We start from the raw sequence: 16,515 nt of genomic DNA on the forward strand, positions 1-16,515 counted from the left end.
TTTCAGCAAGTTCCAAACTTTCTTTCTTTCTTTTTTTTTTTTTTTTTTAGCTTATCTACTTTTTGAGAGAGAGAGAGCAAGAGGGAGCAGGGGAAGGGCAGAGGGAGCAAGGGGGAGAATCCCAAGCAGGCTCCACACCGTCAGCACAGAGCAGGATAAGGAGGCTCAAACTCATCAACCCTGAGATCATGACCTGGGCCGGGTAACCCCGGACAACTTCTTGTTTCATTCTGGTCATGTTCTCTGCATGTTTGCTTCGAAACCATGTTTTCTATAAATGTAACACTTAAATATTTAAGGGAAAAATAGGAATATTCATGTTCTGTAATCCTACTTGTCTTTATTTCATATCACACACTCTTCTAGTCCTTCACCCTAACATCACTGAAATTTGCACATGACTCCCAAAGAAGTGAACCTAATAAAATGACAATCTGAAACTGCTCTGTGCACCTTGGCGCTAACATCTTATTCTAGGAGAGTTGGGCGAAAACTGCTACCAGTCTAAGTACATTTCCCCTTGCCTCCTATTATAAGATGCAACTAAAACAAATCAGAAATCGCGTCTCGTGACTAAAGGCATGGAATTGCTAATCTTCCTGTAGGTGTAAGCCGAAGAAAGTACAGTACTGTGTTATATCTGAAGTCATCTTCATAGGTTAAGTGCATTAAAAGACAGTAGGCCTCACTTGATACGTATATGGCTACATAAATTCTCCACCTTTCGTATACATAAGACTTATGGCAGCTTTGTAAAACTGGATGTAAAAAGGAGGACAGAGAAGACGGGAAAGCGACAACTTTGGGGTTAGATCAGCCACCTCAAATCAGTGTTTGGAATAAAGGAGGGCATCGTACCGCGAACTAAGAACAAATGAGTTTCCAAAATGTATGTTGGGCTGGTGTGTCTGCGAATATGCTTCAACATAGAACGTTAATGTTGCTACATCAGCGTTTGGCAACAAATAATGATCAGAGGTGTGCCTGCGACTTTTCGTTTTAGGAAGGCCTGAAAAGACTGGACAGAGGCAGGACGGGCATTTCCGACTGACCCTTCCCCACGCCCCGCTGCTTCTCGGCCTGGCCGGGCCCGGAACCGGCGCGGGCAGAAGAGGGCTCCCGAGCGCCACTGCCACGTACGACAGGCCGGAGGCCTAGCGCTACGCCGCCGCGTCGTTTTCGCTGCCGCGGGTGCCCGGGCAGGCCGGCCGACGGCGGGGGAGAAAAGCGAGAGGGTGCAGGGGGAGGCCCGGCGGGCAGCACCTGCAGAGAAAGGCACTCGCCAACACCGAGGCGGAGGCCGCCACTGGTCCCCCCGCAGTTCGGGGACCGCTGCGGACAGCTCCCTCCCGGAGCGCGCCGCACTTGTCCCCACCGCCCCCACCGCCCCCACCGCCCCCACCGCCCCAATGGCTTCCCGCCCGCTTGCCGGCGCCGCGGCGTGGAGGAAGCCGCCTGCACCAGCCCCCGCTCCAAAGACGCACCAGAAAAGGCCGCCATCTTCGCCCCGTCCCGCGCCGCTCCGCTCGCTCTGCCTCCCTCCGCACTGACACGCTTCGCCTTGGCAGCGCGCGCTTCCGGCCCTCGGCCTGCAGCTTTCCCAGTCCGGGTAGGACCTCAGGCCGGGGAGAACGGTTCCGGCCGAAAGGAAGGCCCGGCCTGGACCCCGCAGCGCGTTGACCAGGTTCAGCCGGACCTCGCCTTCGTAGGTAGCCAGGACCCGTCGTCATTAGCCGCGCTAATAGTTATCTGTTGTTTAGAGCATGCCATTTGTCATCGGGACCACTTTTCCACATGTGAGGAAGCAGACGTTATGTGATGAAGGTCACACAATGGTCCTGGATGATCAGAGGGTAAGACGTTGCCCTCTCCGCTGCCTCACTCAGCACCCCGACTTCTGAAAAAGCAGGGCCTTGTGGTGTGTGAACGATGGGAAGGATGCACTGCGCTCATTGCCCGCAAAACCTATACCAGTGAGGGTCTGCACCCAGTAGGCATTCACGTAATACTTTTGATTTAGGTTTCCCAACGTCCATTTTGTTGTTTGATGTAGTACTGATGATACCAAGTTTATTTGACTTCCATACAGTTTTGACTCCTTTCTCTTTGCAGAGAGATGGAAAAAGTAGATCAATGTTTAATCCTCCCTCTACGCACAGGAAGTATCAGTATCTTTCGATGAGGACACAGAGATTCAGGGAAGTTAAGTAACTCACGTAAAGCCACCTGCAGCTACTAAACGGCAGCGGGGGATCCGAGCCACATCTGCTTAACTCCAGGGTGCATGCTGGACCATCTTTAGCTGGTCACAGAACGACCTGGAGAAAAGGAAACCCCTCAGGCAAGACGTATGGGTGGAGTTAGACGTCCAGCTTCAGGATCCCTACTTCCTTGAGTAACCTGTGTAACCTTAGCAAGTCTGGGCTTCAGTTTACTCATCTGTAAACTATCCACGAATAATTGTCCCTGTCTTACAGGATTGTTGGGAGAATTAAGTAGGTAAAGCATAGCACATGTAACAATATATAAGTGTTAGCTTTATTACTGTTACATGTAACGGGACTCTCTTGAAGCTCCAACAGCCAGGAACAATACATTCAGGCCTGCAGCTTCACACCTCCAGGGGGCACCATTTCCCTTATATTCTATGCTGTCATACGTTTTATATACATTTCTACAAATGATACCCCTGAGAGTTATGCAGTGTGGCAATTCTGAATAGATGCCACATTCCAAAGACAGACGGAAGTTCCCATATCATGCAGCATTTGCAAAAGGGAAATCTGAAATCTGCTTTTTGGTCCTTTAGCCATTCCCTACCTAATATGTATGAGAGGATTGAAGGTATAAGAAAAAGGTCTCTCTGAAGAGAACCGTTGACACCCTATGGCATTTTTCCTCTCTCAAGAGTGAAAGTATTTTTCCGGGCACTACTCAGAGACCTTTTCATCTCTGGGGTTTGGGAAGCATAAGGCATGCTGTGAGAAGATGTGGCAGGAAAGGACAAAGCGGAAGACCAGGCTGCTGAGGGAGCGGGCCACATTTCTAACACCCGAGGCAGAAACACATAAGATTTTTCTCCCAAGGGCCAACCGGACCTCTGGGAATAGACTTGAAGCTATCTTTAAAGGCAATGTGCTCAAGAGAGCTGCCTGGAGAAGCTAAAAGACACAGCAGAGGGACTCCCAAAGAACCCTGTTGTACATGCCTTCTAACCAGAAGGGAGAGATCACCTGCCTTATGTGAGTTAGACCTGGAAGATACCAGCAAAAGAATCTCCAGAACACCTGCAGAAAGTACCCCCTCCGAGAAAAAAATCAGAAAGCACCAGAACCAGATCACTATGACACCAGCCGGATGGAGGTAGGTACCTTCCCCACCACACATGACTTTATCTCTCACCAGACACCAGAAACACCAGCTAATGGGAGAGGGGAGAGCAGAGACTGACCACACTCCACCCTATGGCCAACCCGGGGAGGAAGGAAGCTATAATTTGGGTTAAAGTTGTGAATTTTGATCATGACACTGGACTTGATAGTTAAAAATTTTTAATGTTTATTTATTTTTGAGAGAGAGAGTAGGGGAGGGGCAGAGAGAGACGGAGACACCGAATCCGAAGCAGGCTCCAGGCTCTGAGCTGTCAGCACAGAGCCCGACACGGGGCTCAGACTCACAAACCGTGAGATCATGACCTGAGCAGAAGTCAGAATGCTTGACCGACTGAGCCACCCAGGTGCCCCTGGACTTGATAGTTTAATTACAGAAATGAGGCTATAATTGTGATGAAAGTAACCAGACAACTTTTCATTATTTGAGAGTAACCAGAAAAGCTTTAGAAGATGCCAGAGGCATCTACCTAGGTCAGGAAAAGAAATAGCCCATGGAGAGGGTTTCAAGGTGATGAATGATGTTTTCTCCTTATGCCTTATCAAGTTTATCTCATTTAATATACCATTTTAATAAATATCGTGCATGTGTGCGTGTGTGTGTGTGTGTGTTTGCGTGTGGTAATACCCTCAATAATGTGAGTTAGGATAAAATGTGATTGGCTACCCACCTTGGCAGGTAAGGACAAGGCCAGGCAAAGAAGTGGCAGGCAATTCCTTCACTAAACCAAGAAATAGAGGATGGGTGCTCCCAGTCCAGCATCCTGCTGGTCTACCCTTCCCAGAACAATCTGATAAAATGGAGGCCTACTATTAGGAACCAGTGCTAGAATCCCGGCCTACTTCCAGAAATCCAGCTACCAGGAGATAATTAGGCAGGAGGACAGCCACCACTAGGTGGCCCCAAACTGCAGCTAAGCCTAGTAAAGTTTGCACTGGATTTAAAACTACCAGCTGGGACTGCCCCCCACCCCCTGGGGATTTATTTCTATAACCTTACATAGAACCCCATATTCTATGTACTTGGGTATTATGTAACATGACCATGCTAATCATGTTATGGTGGAATGTTACTACATTACCCATGCACCCAGAAAGATTGTGCTGTGTGTTTTCAAGTAAGCTATTCTTCTCCACGGGAAAACACGTGGTTGATTTTGCAAGTAAGAGAGACATGAGAAATAATGTCTTTCTCATGGACAGCATAAAGAGCAGGGGCCCAGGGAAGGACTCTGTAGACTGGCCACCCAAAAGCCATACGCTGTCCTCTTCCTCCTTCCCTTTCTGTGTTATACAGACTGGGAAAAACAAAACAAAACAAAACAATCACTTTGCAGACTCCTTTGTAGAGAGAGAGATCCATGAGCCCCAGTTCCGCCTGGAAAGGTGTAAGTGGAAACCCCACGTAAGGACTCTTTAAAACAGAATATCCGGACTGGCATGTGACCTTCTTCCTCCTGGCACATGGACACGGGACCTGTACAGGCGGCAATGCGTCACGAAGGTGGAAGCTTCGTGCTATGGCTATTGAAACATGAAACGGGAGAAGATTGGATCCTTGGTGACAATGTAATACAAGTTGCCAGCCCAGATCCGTCTACCTCTAGACCTCTTGTGGTTTGAGAATGCCTTATGTGGTTAAGCTGCTGATAATTCGCTCTGGTTTGCAGCCCAACACATTCCTAACTGGTGCAGAAAAGAACGGAGATGAAGCATTCATCGGGATGGATTTCGTGTAATGAATCCTCCAGAAATTTTTTTCAAGTGATCTAGAATACAGCGGTAAGCAACCAACAGTGACTCTAAGAAGGAGGAGACATTTTGGCCTGGATCGTGAAGGCACCATCGAAAACAATGTTTGAATGTATGGCCATTTCCTTACAACCAAAAATAAGAATGAAATGTGTCGTACATGGTGGAGGAAGCGACCCTGAAACCAGGCTAGGAAATAGAAGTCAGATCAGATAGTTTACTTTGTCCTTTCATTGGCACCCATCCCCCTCCCAGACTCCATTCTGGCTCTTGATAAAGATAAATCAAGCTGCCTAGTTCCTAAGGATCCAGCCTCCAAGAAGAAGGAAGCAGTAAGGGAGAGAAGTTGTTTTAATGTAAAAGAAGTGGATCAGATAAGGCGATAAATTCACTATATAAACCCAAGTCCTTCCTCATATGATACAAACCCACCCATCATTCCACACAAGAAACCGCAAGCTTCTGCCTCTTCAAATGCTACCCAGGGAGTTTGCCTTCACATCCCCACGGAGAGGGGAGGACTCTAGAGTACTTGGCTCGGATCCTGAATCCCACTCTCAGTAAACCTGATGTGACCAACCTTCACCAGGAAGCTCCCTTTCCTCTGATACAGCTCATAGTTGTTAAGGCTCCCGCATCCACTCTCCTTAGGATGCCACACACCAAACCCTCCATGCCCAGCCTCCTGCTTACTTCTGGCTTATTACCTGGGGTCATTTCACCCTCTAGTGTATTAAATTATGTAGGATTCCTTGCATACACCAGATTGCCTCTTACCGCTGTGTATTTTCTTACGTTGTTTCCTCTCCTTAGAAGAGCCTTTCCTTTTAAGTTTCAGTTATCTGTTGCTGTGTAACATCCACTCCAAAACTCATACAACAACCAGTTTATTTGCTAATGATTCTGTGAGTCAGGAGTTGGGGCAAGGCTTAGCTGGCTGGTCCTTCTGCTCCAATGGCACGACCTGGGGTCATTCACTCAAATGCCATCAGCTAGAGTCTGGCTGGGCTGGAAGATCTGAGAAGACTTCACAGCCACGTGTGAGGCCACAGTGCTCCTATACATGGACTCACTCTCTCCACAGGCCAGCTTGGATCTTCTCACAGCAAAGTTAGTCCCAGGGAAGAAAGACTTCTCAGGTGCCAGTGGGGTTCCCAGAGGATGTGTTCTAAAAATAGAAAGCAGATGTTGCATATTTCGTAAATCGGCCTGGGAAATAGTAAATGTCACTTTTGTCAAATTCTATTGGTCAACACAAATCACATGACCAACCTAGACTCATAAAAAGGGGAAATAAGCCCCTTCTTTTGATGCAGTAATTGGCAAAGAGTTTGAGGACATCAGTGGCATAACCACACCTATCTGCCTGGCACATTCCTGGTTATTATGGAGACTTAGCTAAGCTAGCACCTAGCAGCAAATCCTGTTTAACGCCGATCCCTCACTAGCAAATACTGCTAGTTTTCCCTGAGGTTTATTTCTTTTTTTTTTCTTAAATTTCTGACTCTTAGGTGGACATCTGGCTGCCCAGAATAAGGACTTCCCAGCCTCCCTGGGACTGGCCTGTGTTCTGGCCAATGGCATATACGCAAAAGCGTCCTTAAGGGAGGTCGTAGATCCTTCTTCCTCCTCCTCGTTCCTGTTGGCTGGCCTGGAGTTTGAGCAGCCAAACTGAACCACGAAAAGAGAGCCATATACGGAGTATGGCAGAACAAAAGGAGAGAAGTAGCTTGGGTTCCTAGTGAGGAGCACCATACTAGCCAAAACTGTGACTCTAGATTTCTTACATGGGGGAGAAATAAACATCTATCTTGTTTGTTTTGGGTTCTTTGTCCCACACAGCCAAATCTAATCCCAATTTATATATCCCCGTTAGGTATCTCTTGCTGCAAACCAAATTGCCCCACAATCTAGTGACTTAAACCAGTAAACATTTATTGTCACTCACAGTCTCTGTGGGACAGGACTTCAGGAGCAGCATGGCTGAGTACTTCCACTGGGAGTCATTCAGGCTGTTGAAGTCGGTCTGCTGGCCGTGACTGCCGTCATCTGGGGCTAGGGAGGGAGGCTCAGCTTATAAAGGTGGCTTGCTGTCATGACAGTGTGGCAGCTAGCAGGAGGCTTCTGTTCTTCTCCACGTAGACCTCTTCCTCAGCTGCTTGAAAGTTCTCATGATATGGCTGCTGGTACCCCGCCAACCCCACTCCCTTGTCACCAGAACAAGTGGTCCTAGAGAACAAGGCAGAGTGAGTGATATCTTTCATGGGCTAGCCATCAAAACCACACAGTCACTTCTGCAATAGCTTATTGGTCACAAAGGCCTATTCAGTGTAGAAACACACAGAGGTGTGAATACCAGTTAGATAAGGATCATTTGGGGGCCATCTTCGAGGCCAGCTACCACCCCCCGCCCCTTGCTTCCCCAACAGACCTCTGATTTGTTCACGTAGCAGGTGGTAATCCCTCAAAATCAGGAAACAGTATGTTTTTACAGCATCCTCTGGGATAAATCATGTTCCTTCTAGACCAGCCATTGTTGTCATTAAATTTGTTGGCTTAGCTTACCTGGTTTTTCTCAATTTTCCTGACTCAGAAAGCAGTTTGGAGAGAGGGAGGTTCACATTTAAACATCCTCTTTTTTTTCCTTCTGAATTTCCTGCAGCTTCTAAGCCAAGCAACAATCATTGAATTTTTATGCTTTTGTCAAAATAAGCTGTCAGAAACTGGTCCAGATCTATTAGAATGCAACATCATTCTCGCTGCCCCAGCATTCACCTTATGGTGCAGAGACCAGAGGGGGCCTGGCAAACAGACATAAATCCAGAGATCTATAATTCTCTATCCCCTGAAGAAGTGCCCATAAAGTCCATCACTCCAGATATATGAGGAGAGGGAGACAAAGGACAACCCAGATGAGTTTCAGAGGGACTGTAAAACAGAAAAAGAGATCTCACTAACTGTGTCGGTCTCATTATAAGCAAGCCAGGCAAGGACATGATTTATGGTTGGGTGCTGACTGGCCGGCAGGCATGAATGTTACTCTCTCTCCCACGCCCGCCATCTTGAGTGCTCATCAGCCCCGGTGAGTGATGCCGATGGCTCTTGGGGAGATAGCGCTGTACTTGGAGCCTGAGCAAGAGAACATGGCCTGGAGGTTGTGGGTGTTTAAGAACAGACTATGCCCAGAAAAATGTTCTGAGTCCAGCTGCCCAGAATCTGCTAGGACCCCTGAGTTCCATTACCTACGGAAGAGAGCCATCCTTGCATCTGCACACAGGCTTCAGGCTTGCTTTCTTAGCCTTCTTCCTAGTGTCCTCACTTCCGTGTACCTCCTTCCTGTCTCTGAAACCGATCGCAGGGTTTCTTGTTAATAAGGTCTGTGATTTTTATTTTAACTTGGCTGAAACAATACAACTTTCTATATTGAAAAAACAAAAAGCAGGGCCAATAAGAAAGATGGCCAAGAATTCTTCAAAATGCCTGGAGAAAATAATTCTGAATATGGAAATTTATACTACCTGGACATAGGTTCCTATGATGTTACAATAATGGGACTGGGAATTCACGGAGGCTGCTTCAAGCATAGCTCTGAATAGTGATGTTCCAGTTACTTTGGCTGCATAACAAATTACTCCAAAATGTGGTGGCATAAAATATCCATTTATGATGCTCATAGATTTTGTGGGTGAGAAGCCTGTGCAGGGCACAGCAGGAATGACTTACCTCTGTTCTTCAATATCTGTCGACTCAACTGAGAGACTCAAAGAGTAGGTGTTGGGATCACTTGAAGGTTCCTTCACTCACACACCCTAATTGATGCTCTCATGTCACTGACGCCCTGGCTGGGGCTGTTGGCCAGCGGTGGCCTCTCCATGTGGACTTCCTCACAACATAATGGTTCTATTCCAAAGGCAGCATCCCAAGGACCAGGTAATCCTTAATGACCAAGCTCCCGAAGTCGAGCGGTATCCCTTCCTCCCCATTCTGTTAATTGGGGCACTTACAAAGGTCTGTCCAGGTTCAAGGGGATTCTAGATAGTAGCATTTGAAGTATGAGTGGCAACATTTCATTTTAAGAAAAGCACGTGGGACAGGGTATAAATTTGTGTGGCCATGTATTAGAGTTCTCCAGAGAACAAACCAATAGAATGTGTATATATGAAGAAAGAGATTTAAGAAATTGACTCATGCAATTACAGAGGCTGGCAAGTTCAAAATCTACAAGGATGGGTTATCAGCCTGGAGAACCAGGAATTGCTGATAATGTAGTTCAGGTCTGAAGGTTGTCTGCTGGCAAAATTTCCTCTTGCTTGAGGGAGGTCAGCATCGTGTTCTGTCAAGGCCTTCCACTGTTTGGATGAGGCCCAACCTTACCCAGACCGGTTGACGCATAAAGTTAAGCATCGCAAATCCACCTTTTCAACTTGGCACCCATATGTATCTTCTTAAACTATGCTTAATCTCCTAAGACAATGACAAGGTCACGCTCCCGCCTAACATGGCACAACCGTCCTGTGTATAACTATTGATAACTCACTGACCCTTTCCCCAGGTGAGGATGCAAAGTCCTTACGTGACGTTTACTCTTCTTGATATCATGTAATTTGAATATCGTGATGTAAAGTTAGCAATTCTTAAATGCTATGACATGAAGTAAGTACATCTTATGTTACATGACAAAGGGATAAGAGAGGAAAGGACATAAAGATATTAGCTTAGTGTGTGCATATATATAGCATACACATACTCATAACAAAATAAGGGAGAAATACTCATGGCAGTTGTAGTCCACAGTTCTGAAACTGGTCATGTGGTCATAGCTATTATTTACAACTACGTTCTTCGACTACCCACTCCCTGTTTCCCTGCCTTGTGCCTCATGCCATCATTGCCACAACATCCTACTGGTTACATGGACGAGCTACAAAGGGCTAGAAAAAAGGAGGCTGGGATTGTAGGAGGACAGTTCTGGAGATGAGCTCCTACACCGGAAAATAACTACTATTTCTCCATTCTTTAGATGTCAAGTACAAATCATAAAATGGATACAAAGAAGCCTAAAGCATTTGGACCTAGATTGGATCAGGGAGGACTGCGTATATCAAATGAAGAAGATTGGTTTAATACGGTAAATTAGTGTTTCCCAGCCCTCCCTGTGCATCAGAATCGCCTGTGGCACTGGCTAAAATGCAGACACGGGGCCCTCCTCCCTCAGAGTTTCTGATTTCAGTAGGTCTGAGGTTAGCAGACCTATCATTTGCATTTCTCACAAGTTCCCAAATGGTGCCGATGTTGCTGGTCCGGGAATTACCATTTGAGAACCACTGTTGTGGATGAAGCAGATTTCAAGCAAGCAAGAGAGTGATCTGATCAGATTTTTATTTTCTATAACTCTTTCTGGTGGTTTTGTGAAGAATGCATTCGTGGAGGTAAACCACTAATAGGTTATCACAGTAGCACATGTAAGTTGTAACTGAAACTTGAACCAGGACAACGAAAGAATGTCAGACAGGAAGGGACAGGTAGGGGCAATATCATTAAGCTGGCAGAGTTGGATTTGACTGGGGGCAGGTAGAGGGCGGTAGGTAGAGGGAGAGTGGTAAATGAGAGAGGAAAGAAGACATTGGTACCACTCTGTTTCTAGTGGGGATCGCTGGGTGAATGGTGTTAGCATCAGCTGAGAAAGAAGATTACAGGAGGGGCAGCAAGGTGACGAATAAGTCCATTCCTTTGGGATGCTGCCAGTCACTTCACTTTGGAGCTTCTCCACTGGGCCTCTCTCTCCAGTAGCCTAGCAGGGACTTCTTGGCAGCTCCAGAGTCTAAGAGGAAGGAAACAAGCTGCTAGGCCCTGAAGTCTGGGCTCTGATGTAAGAACAGTCATGCATAGACCCAGTGCAGATTCAAGAAGAGGGGACATATACGCTTCATGCATTTATCCAAGGGACCGTATCCCCCCATGGAAGGCCTGGAAGACTTGAGGTGCTTTGAGGTTCTGATTGAAAATGGGCATAATTCCATACCTGATCCCTTTTACCCAGTTTTATATGAGATATCTTACCTAATAAGTGCTAAGGCCAACAGAATACGTACTATGCCCTATCTGCTCATTTAGAAGAAATTTTTCACCTGTACATTCTACTTAATCAATTAGACCACTGATCTCCAAACTTAAGTAGATCAGAATTACTCCGGGGAGCTCTTTCAACTGCAGATTCCTGGGTCCAGCCATCAGGGATTTTGATTGCTCACATTTGAAATGTAGTCCAGGAATGTGCATTTAAAAACAATTTGAGTCTCTATTCTATTCCATTGGTCTGTGTGTCTGTTTTGTGCCAATACCATGCTGTCTTGATTACAGCTTTATAGTAGAGGCTAAAGTCTGGGATTGTGATGCCTCCTGCTTTGGTCTTCTTCTTCTTCAATATTACTTTGGCTATTCGGGGTCTTTTGTGGTTCCATACAAATTTTAGGATTGCTTGTTCCAGTTTCCAGAAGAATGCTGGTGCAATTTTGATTGGGATTGCATTGAATGTGTAGATTGCTTTGGGTAGTATTGATATTTTAACAATAATGGAATAGAATAGAGACTCCAGAATTGGACCCACAAAAGTATGGCCAACTAATCTTTGACAAAGCAGGAAAGAGTATCCAATGGAAAAAAGATAGTCTCTTCAGCAAATGGTGCTGGAAGAACTGGACAGCAACATGCAGAAGAATGAAACTGGACCACTTTCTCACACCATTCACAAAAATAAACTCAAAATGGATGAAGGACCTGAATGTGAGACAGGAAACCATCAAAACCCTGGAAGAGAAAGCAGGAAAAAACCTCTCTGAACTCAGCCTCAACAATTTCTTACTTGACATATCCCCAAAGGCAAGGGAATTAAAAACAAAAATGAACTATTGGGACCTCATCAAGATAAAAATCTTCTGCACAACAAAGGAAACAATCAACAAAACTAAAAGGCAACCGACAGAATGGGAGAAGATATTTGCAAATGATATATCGGACAAAGGGCCAGTATCCAAAATCTATAAAGAGCTCACCAAACTCCACACCCGAAAAACAAGTAATCCAGTGAAGAAATGGGCAGAAGACATGATTACACACTTCTCTAAAGAAGACATCCAGATGGCCAACAGGTACATGAAAAGATGCTCAACGTCACTCCTCATCAGGGAAATACAAATCAAAACCACACTGAGATATCACCTCACGCCAGTCAGAGTGGCTAAAATGAACAAATCAGGAGACTATAGATGATGGTGAGGATGTGGAGAAATGGGAACCCTCTTGCACTGTTGATGGGAATGCAAACTGGTACAGCCGCTCTGGAAAACAGTGTGGAGATTCCTCAAAAAATTAAAAATAGATTTACCCTATGACCCAGCAATAGCACTGCTAGGAGTTTACCCAAGGGATACAGGAGTACTGATGCATAGGGGCACTTGTACCCCAATGTTTATAGCAGCACTCTCAACAATAGCCAAATTATGGAAAGAGCCTACATGTCCATCAACTGATGAATGGATATAGAAATTGTGTTTTATATACACAATGGAATACTATGTGGCAATGAGAAAGAATGAAATTTGGCCTTTTGTAGTAACATGGATGGGACTGGAGAGTGTGATGCTAAGTGAAATAAGTCCTACAGAGAAAGACAGATACCATATGTTTTCACTCTTATTTGGATCCTGAGAAGCTTAACAAAAGACCATGGGGGAGGGGAAGGGGAAAAAAGACGTTAGAGAGGGAGGGAGATGAACCATAAGAGACTCTTACAAACTAAGAATAAACTGAGGGTTAATGGGGGGGGGTGAGAGGGAGGGGAAAGTGGGTGGTGGGCATTGAGGAGGGCACCTGTTGGGATGAGCACTGGGTGTTGTATGGAAGCCAATTTGACAATAAATTTCATATTAAAATAATAATAATAAATAAAAACATTTTGATGGGGGCGCCTGGGTGGCTCAGTCCATTGAACATCCAGCTCTTGGTTTGGGCTCAGGTCATGATCCCAGGGTCATGGGATTGAGCCCTTTGTCAGGCTCTGTGCTGAGCATGAAGCCAGCTTAATATTCTCTCTCTCTTCCTCTCTCTGTTTCTGCCCCCCTGCTCCTCTTCCCTGCCTGCATGCACCCATGCATGCTCTCTCTCACAAAATAAGTCTTTAAAAAAATTAAAAATAAAAATGTTTTGATGTGTGAAGGCATCTCTGGACCGCATATGTAGAAAGATTATTTTAGAATTCATTTTTCTGTTGTTATTTTTAGAGCTTACCCGCTCGGTCATGTTGATTTCATGGCACTATTCTTAGATGTCTACTTTATTATTTTAATTACTTTATTTTATGTTTTATTTTACTAAATTTCTTCTCACATCTTAAACTGTCAAAGATAAAAAAAAAAAACAAAAACAGGCACTGAAGTGGTAAGGACAGGTTTTAATCAGTAATAGACTGTTGCCTTAGAGAAGAGGGTCCTGCATGAACCAGACCAAACTTTGACTTATGCAGAAGTGGTTGGGCATTTTAAAGGGCAAATGAGAGGATAGGGAATGGCAGAGATGGAAGCTTGAGCAAAGTCAGGGCAGTGCAAAGGTTGGTCAGTGGAGATGCACATCAGGTCATCTGTGTCAGTTAGCTGGCCAGTTATCAGAAGTTAGGATTCTATCTTGCACAGAGACTGGGAGACAGAGGCCCTGTCCTTGCTGAGGATTACATTTCAAAGGGAAGCTTTCAGGTCCTTGAGAAAGAGTTGCAGGAGCTACATATACGTGCCAAAGGGACGGAGGGAGGATTCCCAATTGTAAGCTCATTTTAGAGAATGAGAGAGTGGTTGGGACCTACCCAGACGTTGGCCGGCTGTCTCAAACGGGCACGTTGGGGTGGGGGAGGCGTGGGTTAGGACCATCTTAGGGATGTGTCTGGAGCTGTTAGCAACTTTTAGTGTTTAAGTCTTTTAATGGCAGGGGAAGGTGGTTGACAAGATCATTTGTGCTGAGAATCTACTGATTTTAATAGACTGAGGTTGAGGCTCAGTCAAGAAGACTCAGAGAGCCCATCTAGAGTTTGGTCAAGGAGAAAATTTTTGTGGGAACAATGCCTTACGTTAGGTCTTCCTATTTTAGGACACCAGGCCACAGATAGATTAAATGAAATGTGAAAAGCAATAGTAAAACTATTCCATAACAGAGCTGTGATTCAAAAGGAGGTTTTCCAGACTCTAGAGTTTATGCCAGAGGGAGGGAAGGAATTGGAAGATTGTACGAGATCCACTGGGTCGAAGAAATGACATTCTATAAATGTGCATTCACTACAAAACTATTGAGTTTTATCTCTTGGATTCAATGTTAATTCTAGAGCAATTTCTAGCATATCAGTACGTTTGATTTTAACATACTGTTTTCTTACTTGGTGACCTAAATTTGGTAAAGATTTGTGTCTCCTCTAAAATGCCTTTAATTTTTCTCTTCATTAATTCCTTTAGGACTTAATTAGGTTGGAAAGCTTCTTTCTAAAATCATTAATCTCATGTCTGTATCAGAATATAACAATTTAAACTTAAAAAAAAAACTTTAGAGTTTAACATCTGGTATACATTTTTCTTTAAAGAGAAACCTAAAATGATAAGGGCTTCCAGGAAACAGTTGACTGTGAAATTCCACTGAAGAGCTAACATCATTAAAATTGAGAGACATTTAATAATTCTACCTCAAATGGTTCTTAATCCTCGGTGTTTAATTTAGCTTTGTAGAGAGTGTCTGATCCCGGTGTAATAGCTTCTACATTTTCAGTTCATACTTTGCCCTACCAAACACATTATTAATTTCTGGTCAGCTTCATTGAATCCTTGTTCTGTTGGTTAATATCTCCATTGTAGGTTTTCATTAGTGGAAACTCAAGGATAAACTGGACTTGACCGTAATTTCAATACAACCATAGGGGAAAAAAATTATAGCTCACGAAAGGGCTATTTATCCAGAGAATTTTTCCTTGAGAAAATTACTATTTTGTTGGTGAAAATAAGTTGCAGTCTCTCTTTTAAGCAAAAAAGGGTTAATCCGTAACAGTGACAAACACAATCATGAATAATTCAGGCAGTCAAGAAAAATGTATTCAGGGCCAACCCTCAAGCTGGGTTTATGGAGATTAAAAAGCCATTGTTGCTGTCCACAAAAATTATAGTATTTTGGTTTTGTAGTTGCCTTTTGAATTCTTGAATTATTGGTGTTATTTGAGACTCCCTAGGTGTCCCCAGTCTGAGGACATGAATGGTAATCATCATCGTAACATGAAACACCGTAATTTCACTGGTCTTGCCCCCAGTTGGTGACATAGGACCCCCAGCCATTTTGTAAACTCCCCTACCAGATACTTCTGGGGAGCCCCAGAGGTGTCTTATGCATGTTGGCAAACAACACCATTTCTTTTAGATGCTGCCAGTTGGCTCCCTTTGGAGCCACTGTTGATCCCCTCTGTGTGGTCTGCACATCTGAGCCGCGTGGCTGTTTGTGGCAAAGCTGGGGAGAATGCTTTCCCCCACGTGTGTCCCTCTGTAACATTCAGAGAGTTTCATTTCAGAGAATTTGTCAGACAAGACACCCCCGAAAGACACTTACAAACACCAAGAGTGCTAGCTGAAATATAAAAGCAAAAACACAACTTTTAAAATAAATGGGTGATGGGGTGCCTGGATGGCTCAGTCGGCTGAGCATCAGACTTTGGTTCAGATCATGATCTCGCAGTTTGTGAGTTCGAGCCCCATGTCGGGCTCTGTGCTGACAGCTCAGGGCCTGGAGCCTGCTTCAGATTCTGTGTCTCCCTCTCTCTCTGACCCTCCCCCATTCATGCTCTGTCTCTCTCTGTCTCAAAAATAAATAAATGTTAAAAAAAATTTTAATAAAAAATAAATAAACAAAATAAATGAGTGAGTTTGTCAGAAAGCGGAAGAAACCCTGAATCTTGGCAACAGGCAAGAGAATTTGTGGAAGAAGCAGTGAGGTCATCAGCTGCTTTAGGAATGAGTTTTGACTTCAGGGCAGATGATAGAAGTGTGGTGGGATAGAGAAGCTGGGGTCAAAGCGTCAGGCCCGTGAGGGGAGGGGATATGGAGTATCCATCCATCTACAAGACCTGTGATTAGCAACACTATTACAATAAAATCTCCTAAACCAGAGGCAGAAAGCAAACAAACTTGTCCACTCAGCCTGGAATCTGAGTGGATATAAAAGTTTCCTTTGAGAATTTGTGGTCACAGTTGGCCTGAACTTACAGTATTTGTAACATGTGAAATAATTCAGAATCTTAATTTAAAGTGGACCCAAGTCCCACAGGCGCCTTGCAAAAGTGAAGGCAAGTCTTCCCAGG

The 16,515-nt window shown here is 44.8% G+C and overlaps 2 protein-coding genes across 9 annotated transcripts in view; one reads left to right on the top strand and one right to left on the bottom strand.

The window, feature by feature from the left end:
- Window positions 1-1,594, bottom strand: part of DDX1 (DEAD-box helicase 1) — a 37,135-nt gene extending 35,541 nt beyond the window's left edge. The window contains exon 1 of one of the 2 annotated variants that reach the window (XM_045054927.1): window positions 1,485-1,594. In XM_045054927.1, the coding sequence (XP_044910862.1) occupies window positions 1,485-1,500 (16 nt within the window). In that variant the 5' untranslated portion in view covers window positions 1,501-1,594. The remainder of the gene's footprint in view (window positions 1-1,484) is intronic. The other variant, XM_011281319.4, reaches the window with a different exon arrangement.
- Window positions 1,595-1,629: 35 nt separating this feature from the next.
- The window catches only part of NBAS (NBAS subunit of NRZ tethering complex), a 355,550-nt gene continuing 340,664 nt past the window's right edge, over window positions 1,630-16,515 (top strand). For 2 of the 7 annotated variants that reach the window (XM_045054925.1, XM_045054924.1), the window contains exons 1-2: window positions 1,630-1,853; window positions 10,162-10,269. In XM_045054925.1, the coding sequence (XP_044910860.1) occupies window positions 1,764-1,853; window positions 10,162-10,269 (198 nt within the window). In that variant the 5' untranslated portion in view covers window positions 1,630-1,763. Of the gene's footprint in view, window positions 3,364-10,161; window positions 10,270-16,515 lie in introns of all 7 variants that reach the window. The other 5 variants (XM_045054918.1, XM_045054920.1, XM_045054917.1 and 2 more) reach the window with 4 other exon arrangements.

This window comes from Felis catus, chromosome A3, assembly GCF_018350175.1.
Source record: "Felis catus isolate Fca126 chromosome A3, F.catus_Fca126_mat1.0, whole genome shotgun sequence".
Taxonomy (NCBI): domain Eukaryota; kingdom Metazoa; phylum Chordata; class Mammalia; order Carnivora; family Felidae; genus Felis; species Felis catus.